This window comes from Sorex araneus, chromosome 11 (assembly GCF_027595985.1).
Source record: "Sorex araneus isolate mSorAra2 chromosome 11, mSorAra2.pri, whole genome shotgun sequence".
Classification (NCBI taxonomy): Eukaryota; Metazoa; Chordata; class Mammalia; order Eulipotyphla; family Soricidae; genus Sorex; species Sorex araneus.
In genome coordinates this window covers 11,581,665-11,607,047 of record NC_073312.1, presented here as the reverse complement: position 1 = coordinate 11,607,047, position 25,383 = coordinate 11,581,665, and the positions used below count along the sequence as shown (strand labels likewise).

Sequence of the window (25,383 nt, the reverse complement as noted above, 5' to 3'; positions counted from 1 at the left end):
TTTATCTCATATTCCATCCATGTTGATGTAGAAAGCAAGATTAATTATTTATCATTGTTGATCAGTATTCCATTGTGTGAACAATTCTTTATCCAGTCATCTATTTAACTTTGGGTTGACTCATGTTTGCCTCTTGTTCGTAATGCTGTGATCATCTAGGGGTGCATATATTCTTTCAAATTCATTTTTTTGTGTTCTTTGATAAATAAATACCTAGTATTTTATTCAAAGAATATAGTACTAAACAATATTGTCATCTTTATAATAAAGTAGAATCTTTGTATTCTTTTAATAGATACTCATATTCTTTTAAATTTGTATTCTTTTAATACATTTTAAAACAAAAATCTGTTGCTGATTTTTCTTAATAGGTGTTAAGATGGCAGTGATAAATTATTATATTGCATGGAGTTCTATAATTTGCAAGTGATAGTGAATTGTGAATATTAAATATTCAAAATATTGGCATTACAGAAAAAAATGTGGTGTAGAGTATGCATTAAATAAATTTAGTAGACCTTTAACTTTAGATATAAGAAAAAGGTAAGATAAAGCAACATAATCTGTTCACTGTGTTTAAAAATCACTTAATTATACTTTATTCCATTTGTATGCTGGGAAAAAAATAGTGTGAAAAGGAATTCTATAATCTAAATGTCAGAAAAATAGTGTTCAAGAATTTGCAGAATTTTCTCAAAGCCATTTGTGCTTTACTGGGGGTGAGGTAGTTCATATCAAATAACATTATGCTTGCATTTTACATCAATAGAATATTCAGATTATTTGACCAGGTCACTTTTTCTCTCCCATTGGGGAATCAACAATATATGCCAATGGTTATATTTTTCAGAATATAATTTTGAGTTCATCTTAATGATACTAATGGTGGTTTAGGTCTACTCAATTTTTAAATTTTGAATATGTTTTATAATATAACAGTAATGATAGGTCTCATTCCCTTGACCGTGAAAGAGCCTTCAATCGTTGGGAAAGATGAGTAAAGAGAGGCTGCTAAAATCTCGGGGCTGAGTGTAATAGAGATGTTACTGGTGCCCACTCGAGTAAATCGATGAACAACGGGATGACAGTGACAGTGATGTTTTATAATATGTACACATTACTTCAATTCATATAATTTGACTTAAACCCTTATTCAGAAATGGTATTGTTTATATCCCATGTGGGCTCTTGAGTATTCTTTTTCTTTGTGGGGTGTGCCCATGCAGTACTCATGGTTTCCCTACTGCTGCTCCCGGTGACACTCGGCCCAGCTCTGCAGGACTGAGCCAGATGCTTCAACACTCAGCCTCAGCAATGACTGCTGGGGTCCATTGGTGCTGAGAGTTCCCAGGGCCATACCCAGAGATCCCTGGCGGTGACATGTGGTCTGGGGCCTGAACCCAGAGGTTTAAACTACCCACTGCCATCCCCGAATGTTTCCATAATAACCCAACAAGGCCTTCGTCTATACTTTAGAGAATCATTTCATGGGTACTTTGACTGAAGTGTCACATTGTCAAAACAGAACTGTCAAATAATAAACTGCCATCAGGTACTGGCTGGTGCCCCTTGCTTTACCCAAGAAAAAAGAATTTATGAATGATGCATTACCATATTACACACATTTACATTCAAAGACCAGTTGTTAACATTTTAAGTTGGTGCTGGTTAATCTTAGAAATCTCTCTGAATAATGAAGCCATTCATTGTGTTCAAGGATTTGCCTTTTTTCAATGATACGCTTTTCTTCTATTTGAAAGAGTATTTAATTGCATTGCTCATCCACTTTTAATATTTAATAACGATTTTATTAGCTGTATAGGATGTGAAGGGCAAGATTTGCAATATCTAGTGCTGGTCATCAATTTTTTCTTATCATGAGTTAATGAATATTATAATTATTAGGAGAGACAGAAATATAAATTAGCTTCTTAGTTGGATGTGACTGCCTGCTTTATTAGTTTAACTTGGGCAAAGCCCAGAGTAATGATAAAGAAAAAGAAACATCTATCTGGAGGTATTTTGGAAGCCCTGGCACAAGACTTCCACAGCCTGCTTGTTCTATTTCATTTTAAATAATGAACACAGAAGCTTCGAATGAAGTTGTAAACACTGCCAATCTCGATTTCCATAGCAATTAAAAGGGGATCTTGACAACTTCCAGAACTTAGTCTTGGCAGGTATCTGTGTTCGCTTTAATCTCTTTTAATGCATTTGGACAACTTTTCATTATCTTTTCTTAAACATGTTTGCTGTTATTTGCTCTCAGCTGAGAGAACACATGAGGCGTTTGAGTGGTAAAACTTGGCATAGCCATCGACATCAGAACACTTTTCCTTAAGTTGCACCTAATGTAACTTAATGTTCTCAAAGTGCTTCCCAGCACCTTGTATTAGGCCTGAGGGATGGAGGGCTGGGGAAAGTGGTTTGGTGGCAACATGCCTGTAAATCTCCATGGAAAGATAGCCCGATCGAGGGGTAAAACCAACTTCCTTTTTAGTGGTCAGATTTGGGTATGTGCATTAAATAATTCCCCCCTCCAAAAAATTGAATGTCATTTGTTCAAAACTTGGAGCCAGAGATGATGAGTTTAGTATGTCTTTAAGCCTGTTGTAAAACCAATCATTTTTAATCCCCTCCAGCAACTGCTTCGAGAACGACAGCAGATGGCCAGCCGTCCCTTTGCTTCTGTTGATGTAGCACTGGAAGTAGGAGCTGAACAAACAGACTTTCTGCGAGGGCCATTAGAGGTAGGAACAGTGGTGCTGAAAAGGGAGCACTGTGATTTGCATATTTATTTTGTTTCTTTAATCTGCACCTCCTTGTGACGCCAAATAGCGCCTGATTATCCAGAGTTGACAAGATGCAGCTACATATGTTATGCCATTTTCAAGGCACGTCGTCTTAATAGTATGACATGAGCTGTGACAAAAGTCACTGGAGAATCTATTAGCTTAGGTAAGAGTGACAGACTGCTCACCTGGTAGCCTTTTCCTGACAGATAGCTGCTGAAGGAATTCAAGGTAGAGATGTGATGAAAGAAACAAAGCGCCTATATTTAGTCCGTGGAGTACCTAATGTCCCTTAGTTAATGATCCACATCTATCTTTATTAACAATGTTGACTATAAAAGGGGGGTGTGGAGATGTGTTGCATTTTAATTACATAGTTTCATTTTTGAATGTTGAGACTACAGAATATAGTGACTATTTTTATTTGTGGTTAATGGCTGTGTTACACAGTTCTTTTTATTGCAAATGTGGAAACAGAATGGTGAAACAGAAATCATTATGTGCAATGCAATGTGGTATTAAAATCTTGATATAATGCATGAAATGGTTTCTGAGAGTAAAAAAACCCAAGGAGGAAAAAAGCCCCAGATTGTGATAATGACTGGCACAGCTCCTTGAGGGATGGTGACTTAATTGGGTGCTGCTTGTGGTTTTTATTTGCGTTTCACATGTTGAAAGACTAAGGAATACTGTAAAGGTAAAGATGAAATATTGCATCTTTTTCTCTTAAAACATGCCCTGGTTGATGAATTTGACATGGTATTTTAAATTTTTGATTCTTTTTAAAGAAAGCAAGGGATAGAAAAGCGTACTCCACCTAAAACCTAGGTACAAATAGAATTGATTCTTTAAGGGTATTTTTGCTTATTCTAGAGAAAATAAACTGAATTATGCATCATGGGTGCTATAAAAAGGGCCAGTTTTGTTTTTTAAACAAATTTTGTTGATTTACCTTTGGTTTACAATAGTAAAAGATTTGGGGAGTTCAGCTTCATACCTCGATAAGTGTTTGTGCGTCACTCAACCAATAACCCCCAAAGGACCACTTTTCAGACAATTGTTCCCTTTGAATTTTTTTATGCCTTTGTCTCCTTGATTTTTTACTTCTCTGCACTACAAGTTGCCATGGAAGCTTAGACCTTTGCACATGTATTTGTAAATCTTGCATTACTTGGTAGAAAAGAAATAGACTAAGTAGATGAGTGTTAAAAGTAAGAATTCTAATTTCATTTTTGTCACTTTGTTTCAAACTTTAGAGTAAAAACTTTGCCAAATAGAAAATCTGGAATATTTGAGCCTAACTTCTTTTCTAAAGCATTTAAAAATATTACTGTTTGGCCAAATGATCAATTACTAGAAAACTCAGAAACTTCAGAAGCAAATGTAATCAAGGTCCTTCTGTGTGAAAGTGGAATGTCAGTTGTTCTTTGATAGTGCTTATAGATATGTCTGATATTTTTATAAATTGTATGTTTATATATATAGATATATGTTTCTAAGTTCCATTAGAAAATGTGCATATATATTCTTAATCATTTTATTTATTGTATGTTTTTGAAACTTTATCTCCTTTTATCATTGTGATTTTTTTTTCTTTTTTGGGTCACACTTGACCATGGAAAGGGGATTACTCCTGGCTCTACACTCAGGACTTACTTCTGGCGGTGTTCATGGGACCATATGGGATGCTGGGAATCGAATCTGGGTTGGCCACGTGCAAGACAACTGCCCTACCCGCTGTGCTATCACTCCAACCCCTTGTGATATCTTTCTTAAATGTGATTTCATTGGGCTAAATAATTGCTACCTCAGTCTTCTGTCACTCTCGATTTGTTCATAACCCTTTTAATTTTTCTAATTTCCTATTTCTTTGTGTCTTTTTGTTCTGCCCCTAAATGTTAGAGAACAGACTGTTGGTTTTTTCATTTTTCCCATTCACTCTGTGAGCCTGCTCTCACCTCTCTCTACATGAACCATGATGATTCTTTCTTTTACCAAGCCTGCTTTCAGCTACTCCACTGTGGAGATGGCGCTGCTTGTTGTTATTGTTTCTAGCTTTGCTTCTTTCAGGTTCTTTCCCCAAGATTTCTTAGAGAAATTGATTTTCTTCTGCTAACTGAATATTACATATTCTATGTTTTTGATACTTACCCCTTATCAAGATTTATAGTGTTGGTTATTGTTCCCTATCATTGTCTAAAGCTTATGAATACATATTCCTGCTCTGCCCATCTCAAACAAAATGAATACTTCAGCAGACACTCAACTCCTGCTGTTTCTCCCACCCTATGTTCACAGTGCCTGGATTTTTGATCCGGATATTATGGATGTTCTTTGTTCCTTACTGTGGCATATTTAAATAACAATGGACTCTCTTTCCTCTTCTTTGCTTTTTATATCTACTTGCTTGCTCATGCATTTCTCTCAGTTTTCACTAGAATCAATCCTCCAGGAGATGATTTGCAAAATTATGTGGCCTATTCTCCTAGTCCTTAAATCCCTCACAATAAATTCATTTTATCCAAGCATGTAAATAACAGTTTAATTAGATGTAGAATTCACCTCCCAAGTTCTCATCGAAACTTTCAAGATAACCCTCCATTATCGCAGTGCAGATGTCATATAGGTTCTTTGTTTTTTTGTAAATGTCCTTTTGCCTTTCTATTTATAATCATTCAGAATTTTCTCTCAGAAAATTTTATCTCCAGGAGATCACTTCTCAATTCTTTAAAATACTCTCTGATATATGTATATTTTTTCAGTTATTTATCTATGTCCCACATTTATAATACCACATGGTTCATATAGCAAACCCACCTCATATGTACCTTTTGCCTGGGCTGAGGTATAAATGGGGTGGGTTTACTACGCTTCTCCTTCTATACAACAGGTGTAAAGAACGCAGCTTGTGGGAAGCACCAGGTAGCCTATTATTCTATTTGGTACTTTATGTAACCCTATAAATCTGTGAGCCTATAACTGTGTAATTCTGCCTAATCTTTGGTTGCTGTTTCTTTTTTTTTTTTTGCTTTTTTTTTCCTTTTGGGTCACACCCGGCAATGCTCAGGGGTTACTCCTGGCTCTGCACTCAGGAATTACTCCTGGCAGTGCTTGGTGTACCATATGGGATGCTGGGAATCAAACCCGGGCTGGCCACGTGCAAGGCAAACACCCTACCCGCTGTGCTGTTGCTTCAGTCCCTGGTTGCTGTTTGTTTAACATTTTATGCTCTGAAATTCCTGTTATATACTTTTGATTCTTATCATCTACATTTTTTTTATTGGTGGGTGTTGGGGGATTAGGGATGGTGATGATGCGATTGGAGGTACACACAGTGGTACTCAGGGCTTACTCCTCCCTCTGCGGTTAGGAATCATTCCTGGCAGTACTCAAGAGATCATCTGCTATGCCAGGGATCAAACCAGGGTTGGCCATGTTCAAGATAAATGCCTTTACCCAATGTACTCTCCTTAGCCCTCATCTCCATTTTGTAACTTTTTTCTCATTGTTTCCACTTTAAAAAAAATCTCTTCTTAAAGCCTTTGAGACTATTATACTGGTATTTCAATATGCTAATTTTGGAAAGATTTATTTACAGAGTTGTTTATGATTTGGCTTTAGACATACAATACCCTGACACTAATCCCACCACCAGTGTGACCGACCTTCTGCCAACGTTCCAGGTTCTCTCTCATCTCCCAGCCTGCACCCTTAACAGGCACATTTTTAAAAAATCTAGTCAAAATTGTAATTTGGGTCTCCTGCTTGCAATGTTTTGTGCTCTGCGTTTCTCCCCGTCTCCATTTCTTTCCTTCACTCCTTCTCATTAATCTAATCTAGAGTCCAGGATAAACTAAGTATTCCCCCCTCCCAATACCTTGCATTCCTTTGCCAGGTTATTTTTTTTTACTGTGGATAAATAAGATCATTCAGTATTTGTTCTTTCTGACTTACTTCATTTTACACGATATCATTCAGTTTCATTCAAGTTGCAGTGAATTACATGACTTTATCATTCCTTGCAGCCGTATAGCATTTCATTATGTATATATACCATACATTCATTATCTAATTATCTATCATTAGACCTCTGGGTTGATTTCAAATCTAGTTATTGTACTAGGTGTTGCAATGAATAATGGTGTGTACATGTTCTTCTGAGTGAATGTTTCTGTGTCTAGAAGGTAGATGCCAATAAGTGTAATTGCTGAGTCACATGTCAGGCTTTCCTTACTTTACTCAGAAATCTCCATGCTGTTTTCTAGAGGCTTTGCTCCATATAGGATTCTGACCAGCAGTGCATGGTGGTTCCTTTTTCACAGCATCCCCATAAAAACCATTGTTTCTTATTTTATTTATTTTTTCATTTTTAAAAATCTCATTCTCACTATGTGAATAGTATCTCATTGTCGTCTTGACTTGGATTTCCCTGATCATAATGAGCGCTTTTGTTGTATGTGCCTCTCTGCCATCTATCCTTTTTCTTCAGAGAAATGTCTTTTCATTCCCTCTCCCCATTTTTTGATACTGTTTCTGGAAATTTTTGTTTAGTCAAAATTGCAATTTGGGTCTCCTGCTTGCGGTGTTTAGTGAATACTCTGTGAGTAGTTTGAATATCTTGGATATTAACCCTTTATTTGATGCATGCATCGTGAATATTCTCTCCCATTCATTTAGGTATGTTTTCGGTGTTAGCTGAGTTTCTTTGACACGCAGAAAAGAGCTTTTTTATTTGATGTAATTCCATGTGTTTCATTCTGTTTCTGTGGTTTTTGCCAGTAGAATCATGTCCTTGAAAACACGCTGAAGTCCAAATTTTGGAACACTTTCCTCAATATGTTTTATGGATTCTGGTCTGTTCTCAAGGTCTCTGATCCATTTTGAATTTTGTATAAGGTGTGAGACATGGATTCAGCTTCATTTGTTTGGTATTTTGGGGTATTTTTTTTTACATATGGTTATCCAGTTTTCTAATATCACTTGTTTAAGTGGCTACCTTTACTCCACTTCTTGTATCAAAATTTTCTGCTAAAAATTAGTTGGTCGTATATCTGGGAATTTGTCTTTGGGTACTTGATTCTATTCCATGGGTCAGAGATTCCATCCTTATTACAGTACTATGCTAAATTTTGCTTTGTTTTTCCTTTTAAGTTTTTTTTTCCTTTTTTGAGGGGGGTTGTTGTGGGTTTGGGATTATACCTAGTGAAACCTCAGTGGTTACACCTGGATCTGCACTCAGGAATTACTCCTGTTAGTGCTTGGGGAGCCATATGGGATGCTGGAGATTGAATTGAAACAGGCTGGCTGCATGCAAGTGCGTGTCTTCCCTGCTGAACTATCTCTCCAGCCCTGCTATTTTAATTACTGTATCTTTTTACTATAGTCAAGTTATGTAATGACATGCCTCCCATTTTTTTATTTCTCAGTATGGCTCTGAAAATTTGGGGTGTTTTGTGTTTCCATGTAAAATTTATTACTGATCATTCTAAGTACTTGGAGAATGTCAGAGGAATTTGAATGGAGAGTGTATTGTATCTATATAAGTTATGCAGGATGATCATTTTGACAATTGACTCTTCCAGTTCAGAATGTGGAATATTTTTTTCATTTTCTATGCTCTCTTTATTTCTCTTTTAATAACTGAATTATAGTTTTCATGGTATTGGTCTCTGCCCTATTTTATTCACTTGATTCCTAAGTACTTGGCACTATTCTGAATGGAATGGGAGTCTTTGGTTTTTGTTTTAAATAGGTCTTCCACTTATATACTCATTTGTCTGTTTTGGAGGACCACATCCAGAAGTGCACAGGGTTTACTCCTAGCTCTGAACTCAGTAATTACCCTTGGCAGGGCTCAGGAGAGCATAGGTAATGCTGGGGATTGCACCCAGATCTGCAGTTTAGAAGGCAAAAAACCCTCCCTCTGGTCCTAGATTGGACTCTGATCTGGTTTATTATTTCTGTATAGAAATGCATCCAATTTTTGTGTGTTGACTTTGTAGCTGGCGACTTTGTGGTGTTGGTTAATTGTTTCTAGGCACTGTTTAGTAGACTCTGTTCTAAGTATATTATTGTGTCATCTGAAAATATTGAAAATTTGGCTTCTCCTTTCCCAATTTGGATTCCTTTGATCTAGTTTTCTTGCTGGATTGCTATTGTTATAACTTCCCATACTCAACTGAATAAAAGTATAATGTTTAGACATCTTTGCCTTGTGCCTGATACCAGAGGGAATTCTTTGAGTTTTCCACCATCCAGAGTGATCCCATAGGGCCGTTATAGGTGGCCATTACTATCTTGAGGAAGACTCCAACCAACGCTTCTCTGTTGGTAATTTTTCTTTTCCTTTTGGGTCACACTCATTAATGCACAGGGGTTACTCCTGGCTCATGCACTCGGGAATTACTCCTGGCGGTGCCTGGGGGACCATATGGGATGCTGGGAATCGAACCCAGGTCACCTGCGTGAAAATGCCCACCCCACTGTGCTATTGCTCCAGCCAACTGTTGGTAATTTTTAAAGGGTATCTTTTTACTGCTCCTCAGCCCATTTGTTGACTTCAGTAATTGCATATTTTAATACTTGCTGTTAATACTTGCTGCTGGTTTTTACTTCATAAACACTTGTAGTTGCTTCATATTTGTAATATCTCCTCATCTTTATGAAGCCGTTTATTAAAGTATATATTGTTTTATGTCGCCCATTGCATTTGACCTTCATGGATATGTAATTTCATTTTTTCTGTTTCTTTAATGATTGTATTCAGCATTTTCTCTTATTATTTTCTCTGTACACATACCTTGTTTAAGTTCCTAATATTCACTCTGAGAAGTCAGCCCTTGGCTCTAGACTGTGCTCTCACAGATTATTTCCTGGATGGAATTGGAGAACTGCCCATTGTATGTAATCAGGGCTTAGTCATTGCTTTTCATTTGCCCACCTTTCTGGTGCCTCCCTCCTAAACATTGTTCTTATTGGCCTGGCTCTGTGTCCTTGCAAGGACAGTAGCTGAACTGAGCAGTAATCTGGTCTCCTTTCTGGATGGCCATGAAATTCCTCACCAGATGGACATGAGTTTTGAGCTCCTTCACATCAGTAGCTATGGGCCAACAACCACTCAGGTTCTGCCACTTTCCTGCCCGTAGCAAGCAGGAAATTGCAAGTAAATTGCTCTGTCTCCATCCAAGACCATGTGCATTAGACTGTCTTTCTCTTTCTCGTTCTTCTCTCCAGGAGGCCTGACCACCATCTTTCTGTTTCTTTGAGACTCTCTATAGAGTTTCTGTGTATAGCCGGAGTCATCAACCTTTCTATTTCTTATGTTATCTCTGTGTTTGAACTCAAGAGAAGGAGCAAGTGACTAATTTTTGTTGGTCATTTGGTGGCTGGCTGCAGGACTGTATATTCAAGTAATTTCTACTCCGTAAGGCAGTTATGCGAATGGTGGCATTTTTCTTATTTTTATGAATATTTTTACTCTGTTGTATAAGCAGTGGTGTACGCCCCTATTACTTTTGTACCGCTTGCTTTGCTTGCTTAGTGAATTGTCAAAAGCAAATATTTACCTGCACCCTCCCATTTTAAAAATATTTACCTGCGTTACTCTCTTTTGAACTGGAACGATAGCACAGCCTTGCATGCGGCCGACCCGGGTTCAATTCCTTCGTCCCTCTCGGAGAGCCTGGCAAGCTACCTAGAGTATTCTGCCCACACAGCAGAGCCTGGAAAGCTACTTGTGGCATATTTGATATGCCAACACAAGGATCACAATGGAGATGTTACTGTTGCAGGCTCAAGCAAATCGATAAACAACGGGACAACAGTGCTACAAGTGGTGCTCTCTTTTAATCTGAGAATCAAGGTCTACATTATTATAGTATTGTTAAATTTTTGGAAATAAGCTTCTTTAAAATCTAATTTATATGCCATATGATTCACTCAGTTAAATGGAAAATAGGATGGTTTTTAATATGTACAGAGTTGTGTAACCAAAGTGAACTTAACAATGTTTTTATCATTCCCCAGGGTCCTCAGGCCCTCCCACACCTCTTCCCCTCAGCTGTCCTCCACCCATTTCCTTGGCCCCAGGCAAACTACTCTACCCAAGGCAAACTAATCTACTCTTTATCTTTACGAATTTTGATAGTATATAATTTGATTCATTTGATATAAATGAAATTATGTAAATGAAACTGTGGTCTTTGGAATTAACTTCTTTCCTTTAGTATGATATTTTCAAAGTTCACTCATGCTGAAACATTGATCAGTTTTTTTTTGAAATCATATTTGGTTGTACGTATATGACACATTTTGTTGGTATATTCACAGATTAATAATATCTGGTTGTTTTACTCTCTGGATATTTTGTAAAATGCCACTGTAAACAGATGCATTAGTTTCTATAAGGGATTTGCTTTCATTTCCCACTAGTGGCATCGTAGCATTGCCACAGCACTGTCGTCCAGTCCCATTGTTCATCAGTTTGCTAGAGTGGGCACCAGTAACGTCTCCATTGTGAGACTTCTTGTTACTGTTTTTGGCATATCCAGTATGCCACGGGTAGCTTGCCAGGCTCTGCTGTGCAGGCAGTATACTCTCGGTAGCTTGCCGAGCTCTCCAAGGGGGACTGCAGAATCAAACCCGGGTTGGCTGTGTGCAAGGCAAACGCCCTACCTGCTGTGCTATTGCTCCAGTCCAGTATATAACTAAAAAAAGAAAACACAACTGGGTCAGATGGGAGTTCTTCCTTATCAAAGTCTTTCTTTCCCATTGAATGGTCTGGGAACACTTGTTTCAAGTCCATTTACTATAAATGTGAGGATTTACTCTGGGCCTTCGGTACTGTTCCATTTCACTGATGGGCCTGTCACATATCAGGACCACACTATGCAGACTAGTCTTGCATTTAGCAAGATCTACAATTGGAAAAAAGGAGTTCTTTCTCTAGCTTCATTTTTTTTTTCTTTGCGTAGATTGTTTGGTTCTCCTGGATCCCTTGACATCTATCAGTTTCTGAAAATAGGCCTGTGAATATATTTATATTGAGTTGCATTGATTTTTTTATATCATTTGGGGGGACAATATAGTATTTTAAAAATATTTTTTAATATTAGTCCCCATAACTTGCAATTCTGTTAATGATAGTGTTTCTTTTTTTTCTTTCTTCCTTCATTTTTTTGGGGATACACTCACCAATGCTAATGGCTTATTCCTGTCTCTGTGCTCAGGGATTATTCCGGGTAGGCTTGGATTACCATATGTAGTTCATGGATCAAACCTGGATCGACCGTGCACAAGAGGAGTGCTCTACTGCTGTACTATTTATCCAGTCCCAATGATAGGGTTTCTTCATACAATGTCCCAGCAAATTAACAAGCATCTGCACCATAAAAGACAATAAACAGAATAAAAAAGAAACTCCACAGTTGGGGCAGAGCACTTGCCCACCACTCTTGAAACAAAAGGGTCATATCCAAGATATATAAAGCACTGGTAGAACTTTACAGGAGAATGTAACAACAAATCCCATCAAAATATGGGGGGAAGAGATGAACAGAAACTTTCTCAAAGACAAGCAGATGGTCAAAATATTATGAAAAAGTACTCTGCAATTTTCCTCAAGAAAAAGCAAGTCATAACAATGAAATACCAACCCATCACAGTGAAACTAGCACCCACCTCAAATAATAGAAACAACCAGTGTTGGTATGAATACGTGGGGAAAGAGACCCTCATTCGCTGATAGTGGAAATGTCATCTGATCCAACCTTTTTGGAAAACAATATAGACACTCCTCAAAAAATTCAGAAAGGAGAGTTTCGTATGTCCCATCAGTTCCACTTCTGGGCATCAACCCCGAGCACCCAACTCTGTTTAGAAATGCCATCTGCACTCTTGTGTTCTAAGCAGCATTATTCACAATACCTGAAATCTAGAAATAACCCAACTATTCAGGAACAGAGAACTGGCTATTCCACAGCTGCTGTCATGTAATCTCATTGATCCAGATTCAGTACTAATCTCAGGAGAGATGCAAGCAGATAAAGTTGACATGTATACAAGTCTTCCAGCTGAAAACTTTGGGGCACCCTCGGGAGGTGGGGCAGGCCAAGTCCGTGCCCCGCTGAATCTCTAGAAGCTGCCCCTAAACCTCACAGCTACCCCCCTCCCTATGGCCCAATTCACTGGTTCACACCTAATTTCTGCAGAGATACCATACCAATGAAAGTTTCAGATACACTGATTTACAGGTTGAAAACTCTGGGGTCTTCTTGGAGCGGGGGGGTGGGTGGCCTACCCCCAAACCCAAATTCCATGGCCACTACTATGTAAACCCATCCACCCAGTTTTAGAGATCCTGAAGTTCAGGGAGCATGCAGAAGCATATACAGTTAAACAACACCTCCAAATTCAAAGCCCAATAGGACCACACCAAATTAGATGGGAAAGTAGCTCAGAAGCTGAGTAAGCTCAATACACAAAAACAATAAAACTGAAGATGCAACTAGCAACCAACAGCTTAGTAAACCCTGTGGTCATTAGTCATTTTCACACACACACACACACACACACACACACACACACACACATGCACACACACAAAACTAGATAAACTATGGTAAATATATGCAGTAAATGCTACTTGGCTTTCAGAAAAGATGAAATCAAGCAATTTTCTCTATGGGTAGACCTAGAGAGAATCATGCTGAATAAAGTTAGTCAGAGGAGATGGGACAGGCACAAAATGATCCCTCACACATGAGAAATAAAAAGAAACATCGTAGAGAATAACAAATGCCAAAAGGCAACAGAAGTGAAGAACCAGTGTTCAGTAAGAAGCTTATAATAGTGGGTGAAAATAGGAGAAAGGGTGACAATCAGGCGATGATGAAGGTTATTGGATACTCTGGTGGAGGAAGTGGTACTGGAATGTTTAGTGCACAAAACCCTATCATTAGCATTTTTGTACACCATCGTGCCAGAATTAAATGATTTCCAATTAATAAATAAAAAGTCACCGTGTCACTCCCTTCACCAGTGTCTGCTCCCCTCCACCGTTGTCTCAGCATCCCCCAATCATCTTACTGCCTTAACTGCACTCTGTGTTAAGCTTTTCCCAAAGACCAATTTTCTGTTCTGATTCTGTTGCTTTATTATATATCTATATCTCACGTGTGAGATAGGTCATTCTGTTTGTCCCTCCATTCCTAAGACACATGACAAGCTGGCCCCCTGTCACAAGTGCTATTCAGTATAGCATTGGAAGTTCTTGCCATAGTAGTTAGGCAAGAAAGAAATATTAGGTGCATTAAGTTTGGAAAATAAGCCCGGTTCATTGCGGCACTGTTTACAATAGCCAGAATCTGGAAAAAACCCGAGTGCCCAAGAACAGATGACTGGTTAAAGAAACTTTGGTACATCTATACAATGAAATAATATGCAACTGTTAGAAAAGATGAAGTCATGAACTTTGCATATAAGTGGATCAACATGAAAAGTATCATGCTAAGTGAAATGAGCCAGAAAGAGAGGGACAGACATAGAAAGATTGCACTCATCTGTGGAATATAAAATAACAGAGTAGGAGACTAATACCCAAGAATAGTAGTATATAATGCCAGGAGATGGGCTCCATAGCTTGGAAGCTGGTCTCACATGCTGGGGGAAATTCATCACAGATAGAGAAGGGAACACCAAGTAAAACGTTTTCGGAGATCCCGCGCAGGAAGGGAGATGTGTGCTAAAAGTAAACTAGAGACTGAACATGATGGCCACTCAATACCCCTATTGCAAACCACAACACCCAAAAGGAGAGAGAGAGAACAAATTGGAATGCCCTGCCACAGAGGCAGGGTGGGGTGGGGGGATGGGATTGGGGGGTGGGAGGTATACTGGGTTCATTGGTGGTGGAGAATGGACACTGGTGGAGATATGGGCCCTCAAACATTGCATGAGGGAAAAACAAGCACGAAAATGTGTGAATCTATAACTGTACCCTCACTATGACTGACTAATTAAAAAATAAATACATTTTTTAAAAAGTTTGGAAAATAAGAAGTCAAACTACAACTAATTTTAGATGATATGATACTCTATTAAGAAGACCTAAAAAACTCCTAGAAACAATAAATTCATATAGCAAAGTGGCAGGCTACAAAATTAATACACAGAAAATCATAGCATACCTGTATGCAGATAAATAAAATTGAAGAGATATTTTTTAATTGAATCACTATGAAACAAACCCTTACAAAACTGTTCATGATTAAGTTTCAGTCATATAGTATTCCAACCGCCATCCCTCCACCAGCACACTTTTCAATTGCACCTTAAAAAATAAAAAAAACTCAAATACCTCAAAATCCAGTAAGAATCTGCTTAACATAAGATGTGAACAAGTTACACAAAGGAAATAAATAATAAATTACTACTAAAAGAATGCACAAGCAATGGAAATGCATCCCTTGCTTATGGGTTGGAAGAATTATTATTGTCAAGATGACAATCCTACCCAAAGCACTATATAGGTTCAATGCCATTTTTATAAAATTACCCGTGACTGGGCCTGAGAGATAGTACAGCTGGTAAAGCGCTTGTCTCACATGCGTCCAGCCTGGCTTTGATCCCAGCACCACATGTGTCCCTGGAGCACCGTCAGGAGTGATTCCTGAGCACAGAGGTAGGAATAAGCCCAAAGCATAGCCAGGTTGTGACCTCAAAACCCAAAAATAAAATAAAGGCTGGCGGATGTGTTTTTTTTTTAAATCTGTAACAGTTTTTGAAAGATGTAGACCAAATATTGTTGAAATTTGTATTCAGTAATAAAACCCAGAATACCCAAAGCAATCCTAGGTGTATGCAATACTTTTACCATTGACTTTATTCAAGAGCTAATTTTGTTAAATGTGTATCCCCATGCTCCAAGGTCATAACCTTAAACTTAATATCAGATTTCCTGTATTTTGGAAAGTAATTAATAGGTATAAATGACCTTAAGGGAATCAACAACATGAACTTTATTATTATTATTTTTTTAGTTAGGGGGAAGAGGTAAAGTTATGCCCAGTAGTACTCAGGAGCTACTCCCAAGGCTGTGCTCTGGGGTTGCTCCCAGCCGTGCTCATGGGAACTTGAGGTACCCAGGATTAAATCTGGGTTATGAAACACAAGTGCTTTCATCCATGCACTATCTCTCCAGCCCTGATATTTTAAAAAATTTACGTTAAAAATGTGGTTGTTCGTGGATTTTTTAAAAGAGCTTGAATTGCTTACCTCTACCTATAAAACTTAAGCCTGACAAAGAAATTTAAGCAGTTAACTTCAGGCTTATTTCTTTGACATACTTTAGCAAAGAAGTAGAATCAGGATACTTGCATTTTAGTTTTTTGTATTGTATTTTTTCTAAAGAAAAATATATTTTTTCTTTTCTAAAGAAGAATATGCTGTATTATTTTCTTTTATAAGCAAATTGCATTAATAATATATTATATTATATTATATTACATAATAATTATTATTAAGTGAAAAGTTACCTATATGTTATGTATGTATATCTGTTCATGTATGAATACATGTGAGATTCGTTTTCTATTATAACACATCACTGGAAGCTAGCTTTGAATTACTTTCTTTTAATATGCATAATTTAGTACTATACAGTTTATTGATTTGCTTATACAGTGGATTCTGAAGTCTAGGTCTATTCTAAAATCATATTAAGGATTTTAGTTAAACCTCAAATATAAAGAATTTCAATGTTCCTCCTGGGTTTTTCTTAAAAGTCAGTATTTAAAATTAAAAGCAAGCCATCAATTAACTAGCAATAACTCTGCAGTAGATTTTTTAGAAATACTCATAGTGTAGTGTGTTAATAAATAGGTTGATTTTAACTTAAATTTTATTTTTGTCTGCCACACTAAGCACCATATCTGTGCAGCTGAGGCAGTCTTAGGGGACATTTAAGATCCAGTATACAACGAATTACTACTGCCCATAAAAATAGAGGTTTCTGAACATTTTTATACATAGTTTGATTGTATTTTTTAGTAAATGAGTATCAAATCTTTACCAGACCTTTTTGTAAAACCCTAGGTGTAAAACCTTTTCTGAGTGAAAATATAATTATGAATAATTACCCTCTAAATGGTCTGTTTAGTATAAATCCTATTTTCTTACAGTGACACATTTGAAAACATTATTAAAATGTAATAAAGACTCTCAGAAGGTGCCTTTATGTGGAAACACGATTAATTGGCTTTAAACTTATCTTAAATAGCATTAATTCTATAATAACTGCATTACCCATAGTATGCGCTTGTTATTTTTCTTCCAGCAGGCAGTAATGCAATTTGTGGTGGTTGGTTCGGCAGGTGTTTGCAGAGTGCTTCCTCTGCGTCACACACTGTTCTCAGCACTTGAGTTCCAGCAGGAAATCCAGCCAAGAACCCAGTCCTTGTGGGAGAAGAACAGCAGGACAAGGATGGGCAGGGGGAGGGGTGTCTGTTGATATCCTGGAGTGTAGTGTATTGTACAACATAGGATGGATAGTCAGGGCGACCTCATGGAGAAGGTGAGATTTGAAAAAGTCTTAAAAGACATAGAGGAGCTCACCTGCCGGCAGATATCCATGGGAAACATGTTCCAGGCTGAGGACATCGTGAGGACGGAGGCCCTGATGTGGGCAGCCCTGGTTGTTCAGACTCTGCCAGGAAGCTTGGGAAGTGGGAACAACCAGGTGACCGCAAGCTCTGCAGCTTACGGTAAAGAGTTTGATACTCAGTTCTGAGTAAAGAGGGGGGCCAGCGACAGGCTTTCGGGAGAACAGACTTAACACTGATGCCTCACATATGAAGGCTTTTCGAAGGATCCTTCTGCTTTCTAAGTTGCTGGGCAAAGCCGCTAAGGAGAAGGGCAGAAACAGGATGATCTCCCTCATGCAGGCTAGACAGAAAGACAGTAGGGGAAGAACAAATGCTTAAACCCCAAAGAAGCTGAGCACTGGCCTTCTCAGAAGCTTGCCACAGGGAGGTCGGGGTCTGGCTGGGATGGTGGAGGGGTGGGGTCACTGGGACAGTGGTGGAGGGAAGCAAACACTCTGCAAGGGGGGTGGGTGGCTGAAATGTTTTATGCAGGAAACCCTGCATTAACAATATTAGAAACCTGAAATAAAACAATTGTTTTAAGAAGAAATGGTTTGATGGGGGCGGGAGAGAGAGTACAGTGGGTAAGGCACTTACTTGGCTTGCATGCGGTAGACCAGGGTTCGAGCCTCTGCACTTCACATGCCCCAGGCAGGCATTGCCAGGAATGATCCCTGAGCACAAAGTCAGGCATAAGTGCTGAGCGTTGCCAGGTATGGCCAATGCATAAAACGAAAGTAGAGTTTGAAAGAAGATGTCTCCGTGTGGTCCCAAGAGAAGCATCTACTGAGGGGAGGAAAGCGTTCATTGGGTGGAAGGATGTGCTGGTGGACTGTGACGCCTTCTGAAAGAAAGTGGCAGGAGCCAGAACCACTGTGCCTAACTATGGCTTTTGTCTGGGGGAAAGTGTGGAGAGGTGATGCAGGGAAGGCAGTCTCTCCCCCACAGGAAACGGAGCCTAGAGTTAGTTCCCGCCCCCCTCAGTCACTGGTCGAGGTCCACTTCCTAGAAACCAGAGAAAGTTCTCAAGGCAGAGAAATGAAGTTTTTGGCATTGGAAGTCAGGGGCTCACGGGCAAGACAGCTGGCTGTGATGGTTAGGGGACCCCTTCAAGGTTATGGTTAGGGGACCCCTTCAAGAATCCAGGAGAGACAATTCTGCCGAGACAAGGCTGGGAGCAGTAGAAGTGAGAAGTGTCCAGACTCTGGGCGTTATTTTCCAGGTCATTTTGAGCACAGTGACCCGTTCTGAACATCTTCCCAGTGACTGTGTTTTTTCCAGGTCCAGATGATTTTCTTTCTTTAACTGGCACTGCCTTAGCTCTTGAACTAATTCACTATGATGCAAAATAGCACCATTCTCTTAGAATGTTCTATCCCACCATGAAACAGGTGCTCTTCTTAGGTAACTGATCAAAACCAGGAAAATCTGAGGCAAAGACTCCCAGTTCCCTGAAAATAATGTCAATTGATGGGCTGGGTTTTATAGATTTGGCATCATCCTAAAGGTGTATGTCATATCATCACCAGCAAGTTAATTTTCAGTCTTCTAGGCTAGAGTTATGAGGTCTTGGGATGGAAAAGGGAGAGGCTTGGCAGTTTTATAAATTTATATATGACTTTCAATGTCTTTGGCAATTTTTTGCTGAGATATTATTCTTTATTTCTATTTTTAAACAACTTTTCTTACTCTACTATTTATTGAAAAAGCAGAAAACCACTTTAATGGCCCTGAGTAAAGGATTTGTCTGTTAATTTGTTGTATGTTAGAGAATAAGTATATCTAGGTGGATTCTATATATGCATTTTTCTTGATTATACCGAAGCAGGTATCCTTTCTATAATGGCACACACAACTTTCTTCTTTTAGCTGAGAAAAAACACAAAGGTGAAAATAAGTTAAAAATATAAAATATAATATTCCCCCCAAATATAAACCCTTTTATTCATATTAGAAGGGGATAAGCTTTTGTCAGTTATTCAAAAATGTACTTTTTATTCATTTGATATAGAGAACCAAAATGCTCATGTAGTATTGTGTATATATTCTGGATTGTGCTGTTACTTTCTAATCCACTATAATTATCTTTTCCCCATTTCAACTTTTGAAATTATAGATGATCACTGGGATATATTCTACAAGAACAGTACTTAGATGCTCATCAAGCATGGACAAGAGAAAAAAAAGAGAGGGGGTGGAGAAAGAGAGAGGGAGGGTGTCCAGGGAGTGGATGGGAGAGAGAGACAGGGTGGGGGAGAGAGGGAAAGAGAGAGATGGAGATGAGTTTGGAGCAATGGTACAGCTTGTATGGCATTTGCATATTTGCCTTGTACACAGCTCACCTGGATTTTATCTCCAACATCCCATATAGTCCCCTCTGCATGCTAGGAGGAATTCCTGAATGCAGATCCAGGAGTAACCCCTGAGTATTGATCCCAAAACCAAAAAGAGAGAGAGACACACAGAGACACAGAGAGAGACAGAGACACAGAGAGAAGAAACTTCCAAACTGAAGAATGAGGATTTATAGACCAAGCCACAGAACTTGAACTTGCTCCTTCTAAAGAAGGGGAATGAAATGTTCAAAATAGTCTTTGTTTTTCTTTTGTGCCTTTTTTTCCTTTTTTGGGCTTACTCCTAGCCCGGTGCTCAGGGATCACCCTTGGTATAGCTTGAGGTACCATTTATAATCAAACCAGGATCAGTCATTTATAAAACAAGCGCTTTACCTGCTATAGTATCTTACTGGTCCCTAAGAAACTGTTTTCAAAGTTCATTTACATCTACTCACTGTCCCTTTCGTGCTTTAGGTTAATGTTTTTTTTTAAAAAAAAAAAACTTACAAAACAAAAATCCACTTTGACAAGCAAAGTGGTTTAATATTCCTACTTAGCTTTGGGGTAACTTTGGCCCAGTAAGCTTCAGAGATTCGTTGAAGATCCCACTTCTGACCATAGGAAGAGGAGAGTCGAGACTGTTCTCTGCACGCTCAGGCCACCCTGAAAACGTGCTGATTATGGTTCAAATGAGAATGCGTTTTAGGACCCAATTCATCTCAAGGAATCCTATTTCCTGTGAAGCTATGTGTAGGCGCAGTGCTCTAAAGACCACGGAGGATTCTTTGATGCTAGATGCTCCGCTGTGAACGATTGGCCCAGTGCAGCCTCGTCTGAGATGTTAGGAATCTCTCACGGAAGGGGACGGGTACCTCGTTCCAGTCTAGGAGAGCACAGGGAACGCTTCTGTTAAGACGAGTTTGGCTGGCTTCCCGCCCGGAGTCGCAGGAGCCCTGTTCCCTGTGATTGACTTCACCCAGCCGTCCCTTCCTCTCCCAGTTTTCTAAACTTCCCTCTTTGTAGACAGTTTTACAGAATCTGGCTAGAGTGACTTAATTACTTTGCCCCAGGTTTCTTGTGTTTCAATGTTACAGCTTGAAGTAGCTCATAGAGCAAGCAAGGATTCTTGTGATATTTGATATTTTAATATTCTTATTAACATTTACCATTTATATTTGAATTATATAGCTCAGAAATTCTCACTGGAAAAAACTCAAAATTAATCAAAAGCTTCCATAATACCACTACTAATAATATTCACGGCTCAAACTTTAGTTCCTCTCAGTAACATTTTCTTTTGCATATACAAATTTTGGCAAAATGAAAAGTCATTCTATGTATGATTTTGCGTTCTGAATTTTTTCACTTTTGTACTATAAGAATAATTTTTGCTACCAGGTTTAATTTTTTTTAATGCCATGTTAGTTATTATGTAGTACAATGATTTTTTTCAATTTTGTTTTAGGTGGCCTATTAAAAAATAACACTATCATAACGAATTATTATACAACTAATTTTTATTTATAACATTTAATCCTCACCTAAAAGACAAAATTTCTAAGTCAAAAAGTTTGACATCTTAAGGACATTGGAGTATTTTGTTTATTTACTTTCTAGAAGTGTATTCTTAGTAGATTTAGCAAAGTAGCACTGTAGAACTGTCGTCCAGTTGTTCATCGATTTGCTCGAGTGGGCACCAGGAACGTCTCCATTGTGAGACTTGTTACTGTTTTTGGAAAATGAATTTGCACACATCTTTGTCAGGTACTAGTCATAAAAGTTTTTTAACAAAATGTTAACACAATGCATACAATGTTATCTATATGCCCAATGAGTATGTACAACGTTATTCAGATTTATTATTACTAAAGAAACTGAATATTTTCATATTTAATAATTTGTACGTCTAATTATGGTCATTTAAGTCTTTGTAATGTGGTCAAGTACACAGGTATCTGATATGTAAGGAAAAATTACATAATAAAGTTAGGGCATTATTAAAAATTACTTTGAATTATGTGATCTATAGTTTGATCTCTTCTGATCACATGAATAGTGGTTCTTTTATATTTTTCTTTCCTCATTTTGTTTAGGGGGCACACTTGGTTCTGCTCAGGGCTTACTCCTGGCTCTGTGCTTAGAATTTACTCCTGGATGTGCTCAGGAAACCATGTGTATTACCAGTATCAAATCCAGGTCACTCATATACAAAGCAAGTGCCTTACTCACTCTACTATCTTTTTGGCCCCTATGGGTTTTTTTTCATTTGTTTGTAAATGTGCTAAGCTTAGTATATAATTATTGCTTCAGGAAGTAGAACAATAAACTTAACTTCAAAAAACACTGTGTTGTCTCCTTGAAGGCAGTGCTAATGGTAAAAAATGGAATAGCAAGTAATTGATTTGTATTTTCCTAGTTCATTTTATTGACCAATGTTCCTTTGTCCTCTTCTATTTTAGTAGGATTTATTGATAGTAATCAGATATGCTAAATATTTAATGCTACTTACAAATTTTAAAATGACAATACTTTATTCAGTATCTTCTTTTTATTGGAACATTCTTTGCTTCTTATTTCTAGGGCAAATATATTTTTAATATTTCCTTTAAAATCGTTTTCTTCTATTGATATTGTTTTATGCCTTTTTGTATGTCTTTCTCTTGACTAAGAGAAATTTCTCATGCTTGCCTTCTATTTTTTCTGAATTTCTATTATGTTTAAATTTTTTAAACAGTAAGTTCTTTAAAATTACTATTTGAAAATTATGTTTAATTCTTTAAAATTATTTTAGCATTAAGTTATAATTTTTAACTGTTTTTCTTTTGAATTGGAGTTGCTTTATAAAGCAGTATTTCCTTTTTATCTTGGGCAATTTGAATGTGATGTACTCTTTTAGTGACTTAAAATCTTTTACTGTTTAAATTTGATATCAATGAACATTTCTACCTCTATCCAACAATGTAAGAACCTAAACAGAATTTAAATAATGCTTTCATTAATATGACAGTGAGTAGGGTGTTTCCCTTGCACCCGGATTTGATTCCTCTGCCCCTCTCAGAGAGCCTGTCAAGCTACCAAGAGTATCTTGCCCACACGGCAGAGCCTGGCAAGCTACCCATGTCATATTGGATATGCCAAAACAGTTACAAGTTTCACAATGGAGATATTACTGGTACCCGCTTGAGCAAATCAGTGAGCAATGGGATGACAGTGACAGTGATTTTTATAATTAAGTGCTTTTTGACTTCTCTTGAATGAAACTATCCATGATCAATGTTTTTCAAATGTACTTATTTATATATTATTTTCATTGCTGTGTTTTGCATTCAGAACTCCTTTGGAAATAAGTTTTCATCTACTGGTTACTTGTCTTTTAACACATTATTTTTAAATTAATTATTTGATTTAATTTTTGTTTGTATATAATCAAAGTAAAGAGAAAGTAAAGTGAAATTTATCAGCTATACAGGAGGGCTGGGGGGCTGGGGGGTGGGAGGGTGGGGGGGGAGGTTTACTGTGGTTCTTGGTGGTGGAATATATGCACTGGTGAAGGGATGGGTGTTCGAGCATTATGTAACTGAGACTTAAGCCTGAAAGCTTTGTAACTTTCCACATGGTGATTCAATAAAAAAATAAAAATAAATAAATAAATAAAAATAAAAATATTTAGGCACTGTGATTTGCAAAATTCTTTGCAGTTAAATTGAGTTTCAAGTATAGAGTTTCCTAACACCTGTATCAACTTCGCTTCACCAATGCCCCCTTTTCCCTCCCATTCTCCAGCCTGTTTCCTTCACAGGAACATTTTTAAGTTTGGTTATTGTCGTTTATACATTATTTTAACCATAAGCCTTCTTAGCATGATCTCACTATGTCACCCCTTGGAGTGTTTTAGTTTCAACTCACCCCCTGGAGTACCTTCGTATAGCTTACAATCTAAGAAATGTTTTTTATCGATAATGAACTTTATCAATAATCAAGGTGTTTCTCCGTGAGAGAACCGGACTGAAACATTTGTCTATGTGGAAACTGCATGGGGGTTGGGTTTCCATTGTTACAGCCAAGAAACCTTGCACTCTTGTGATTCTTTTAGCTAATCTAGATTATCTTTCCAATAAATTCTAAAATCTCTTTGCCTTTGGTATTATGCAGTCTTATCCATTTGTTTTGTTTTGTTTGGGGGACACACATGGTAGTGCTCAAAGCATTTCCTGGCTCTGTGCTCAAAGATCACTCCATGTGACCATATGTGGTGCAGGGGTGAAACCTGGGATGGCAGCATGCAAGGAAAGTGCCCTGCCTGTTATACTGTCTCTCTGGCTCCTGACCTCCAGTCTTAAGAATGATTTTCTTAACCATATACTTATTTTCATTTCTTCTGTGAGACATATTTTATGCTTCCAGGTTTAAGATTTTAAGCTTTTCTTTAGTCCTAAAGATTTTCGTTGTCCCTATGTATTTTCCCATTCTCCTTCTCTAACCCCTAAGGTTCTCAGTAGTTGCTTGTTGAGCCTCATCTTCTTGAAGAACCCTTCAAAATCTCTTATTCTCTCCGTTGTGTATGCTGTCTCCTCTCTCAGTGTTTCTTCTGGCTTATTTCTTCAGAACTTGGCTACAAGTCATGAATTCTTTTTTCGGTAGTGTATAATCTGCTTTCTATGCTATTTGCTGAATTGCTTTCACCACTTTTTCCTCCTGCGTTTTTGCAAGTCCTGTTTGCTTCTTTTTTCACATCTGCTTGGTAATTTATAAAAAAAAGTCTCTTCTTTCTTGCTGGATTTTATTGCTTTATATTTCATCCCAAACATAATTATTTTTATATCTGATCGTCCCAATATCTGAAATCCTCAGAAATCAGAATGCATTGTTTATTCCCATTGGCTCTAATTCATTGCGCCTGTTTTCTAGTGTGTCTTGTGATCTGGGTGAGCTCCTATTTGTTTGATCCTAATCTCCGGTTTCCTAGCATCTTTCCAAATAAAGAATGCTTTCCTCCAAAGGCAGTTGCTTCTGCTGGAAACCAAGGACCTGTCATGATTCTTTTAACAACTTCTCCCAGAGTCCCTGGCAGGGCTCAGGCATCTCGAGCTCGGCCCTATCTACTGGGTTCCTTTTTGTTGTTCACTTTTGTCCTCAGGGCAATTCTGTTTTCATGTTTGCTTGCTGTGCTCTGCTTCTCTCCCTATTTTTAGCTCCGTGGCTTAGAGCATTCCCTAATAACCTGATTGCTGAGCAGTGCGTTAAAAATTACTAAGAATTGGGTTGTATCATTTGGAGAACCTTACTTAAGTTATAGGTTGTCCTGTATTGGGGGTCCCTAGATTTACTAGATTTAGGTTCTTTTTGTTGGAAATGCTTTTCTCTTTCTGGTGCTGGTTATTGTTACGGGAACCACTTGGAGCCTCCTGCTTCAGCACCCTCTGCAGAGAGGCAGACAACAGGAAACTGAATAAGATGTTCATTTCTTTCTTCCTTTTCTTTTCTTTCTTTCTTTTTGTTTTTACTTGGGAAACACACCTGGCGGTGCTCAGGGCTTATTCCTGGCTCTGCACTCAGGAGTCACTCCTGGTAGGCTTGGGGGACCGTTTACAGTTCCAGAAATCAGACCCACATCTG

General features: G+C 38.0%; 1 protein-coding gene and 1 pseudogene across 1 annotated transcript in view; one reads left to right on the top strand and one right to left on the bottom strand.

Moving 5' to 3' along the window:
- ATRNL1 (attractin like 1) overlaps nt 1–25,383 on the top strand; it is a 749,151-nt gene that overhangs the window by 483,537 nt on the left and 240,231 nt on the right. Inside the window, exon 27 of the mRNA XM_055118743.1 lies at nt 2,643–2,750. Coding sequence (XP_054974718.1) covers nt 2,643–2,750 — 108 coding nt within the window. The remainder of the gene's footprint in view (nt 1–2,642; nt 2,751–25,383) is intronic.
- Nucleotides 5,563–5,720, bottom strand: LOC129399490 (small nucleolar RNA SNORA51; annotated as a pseudogene).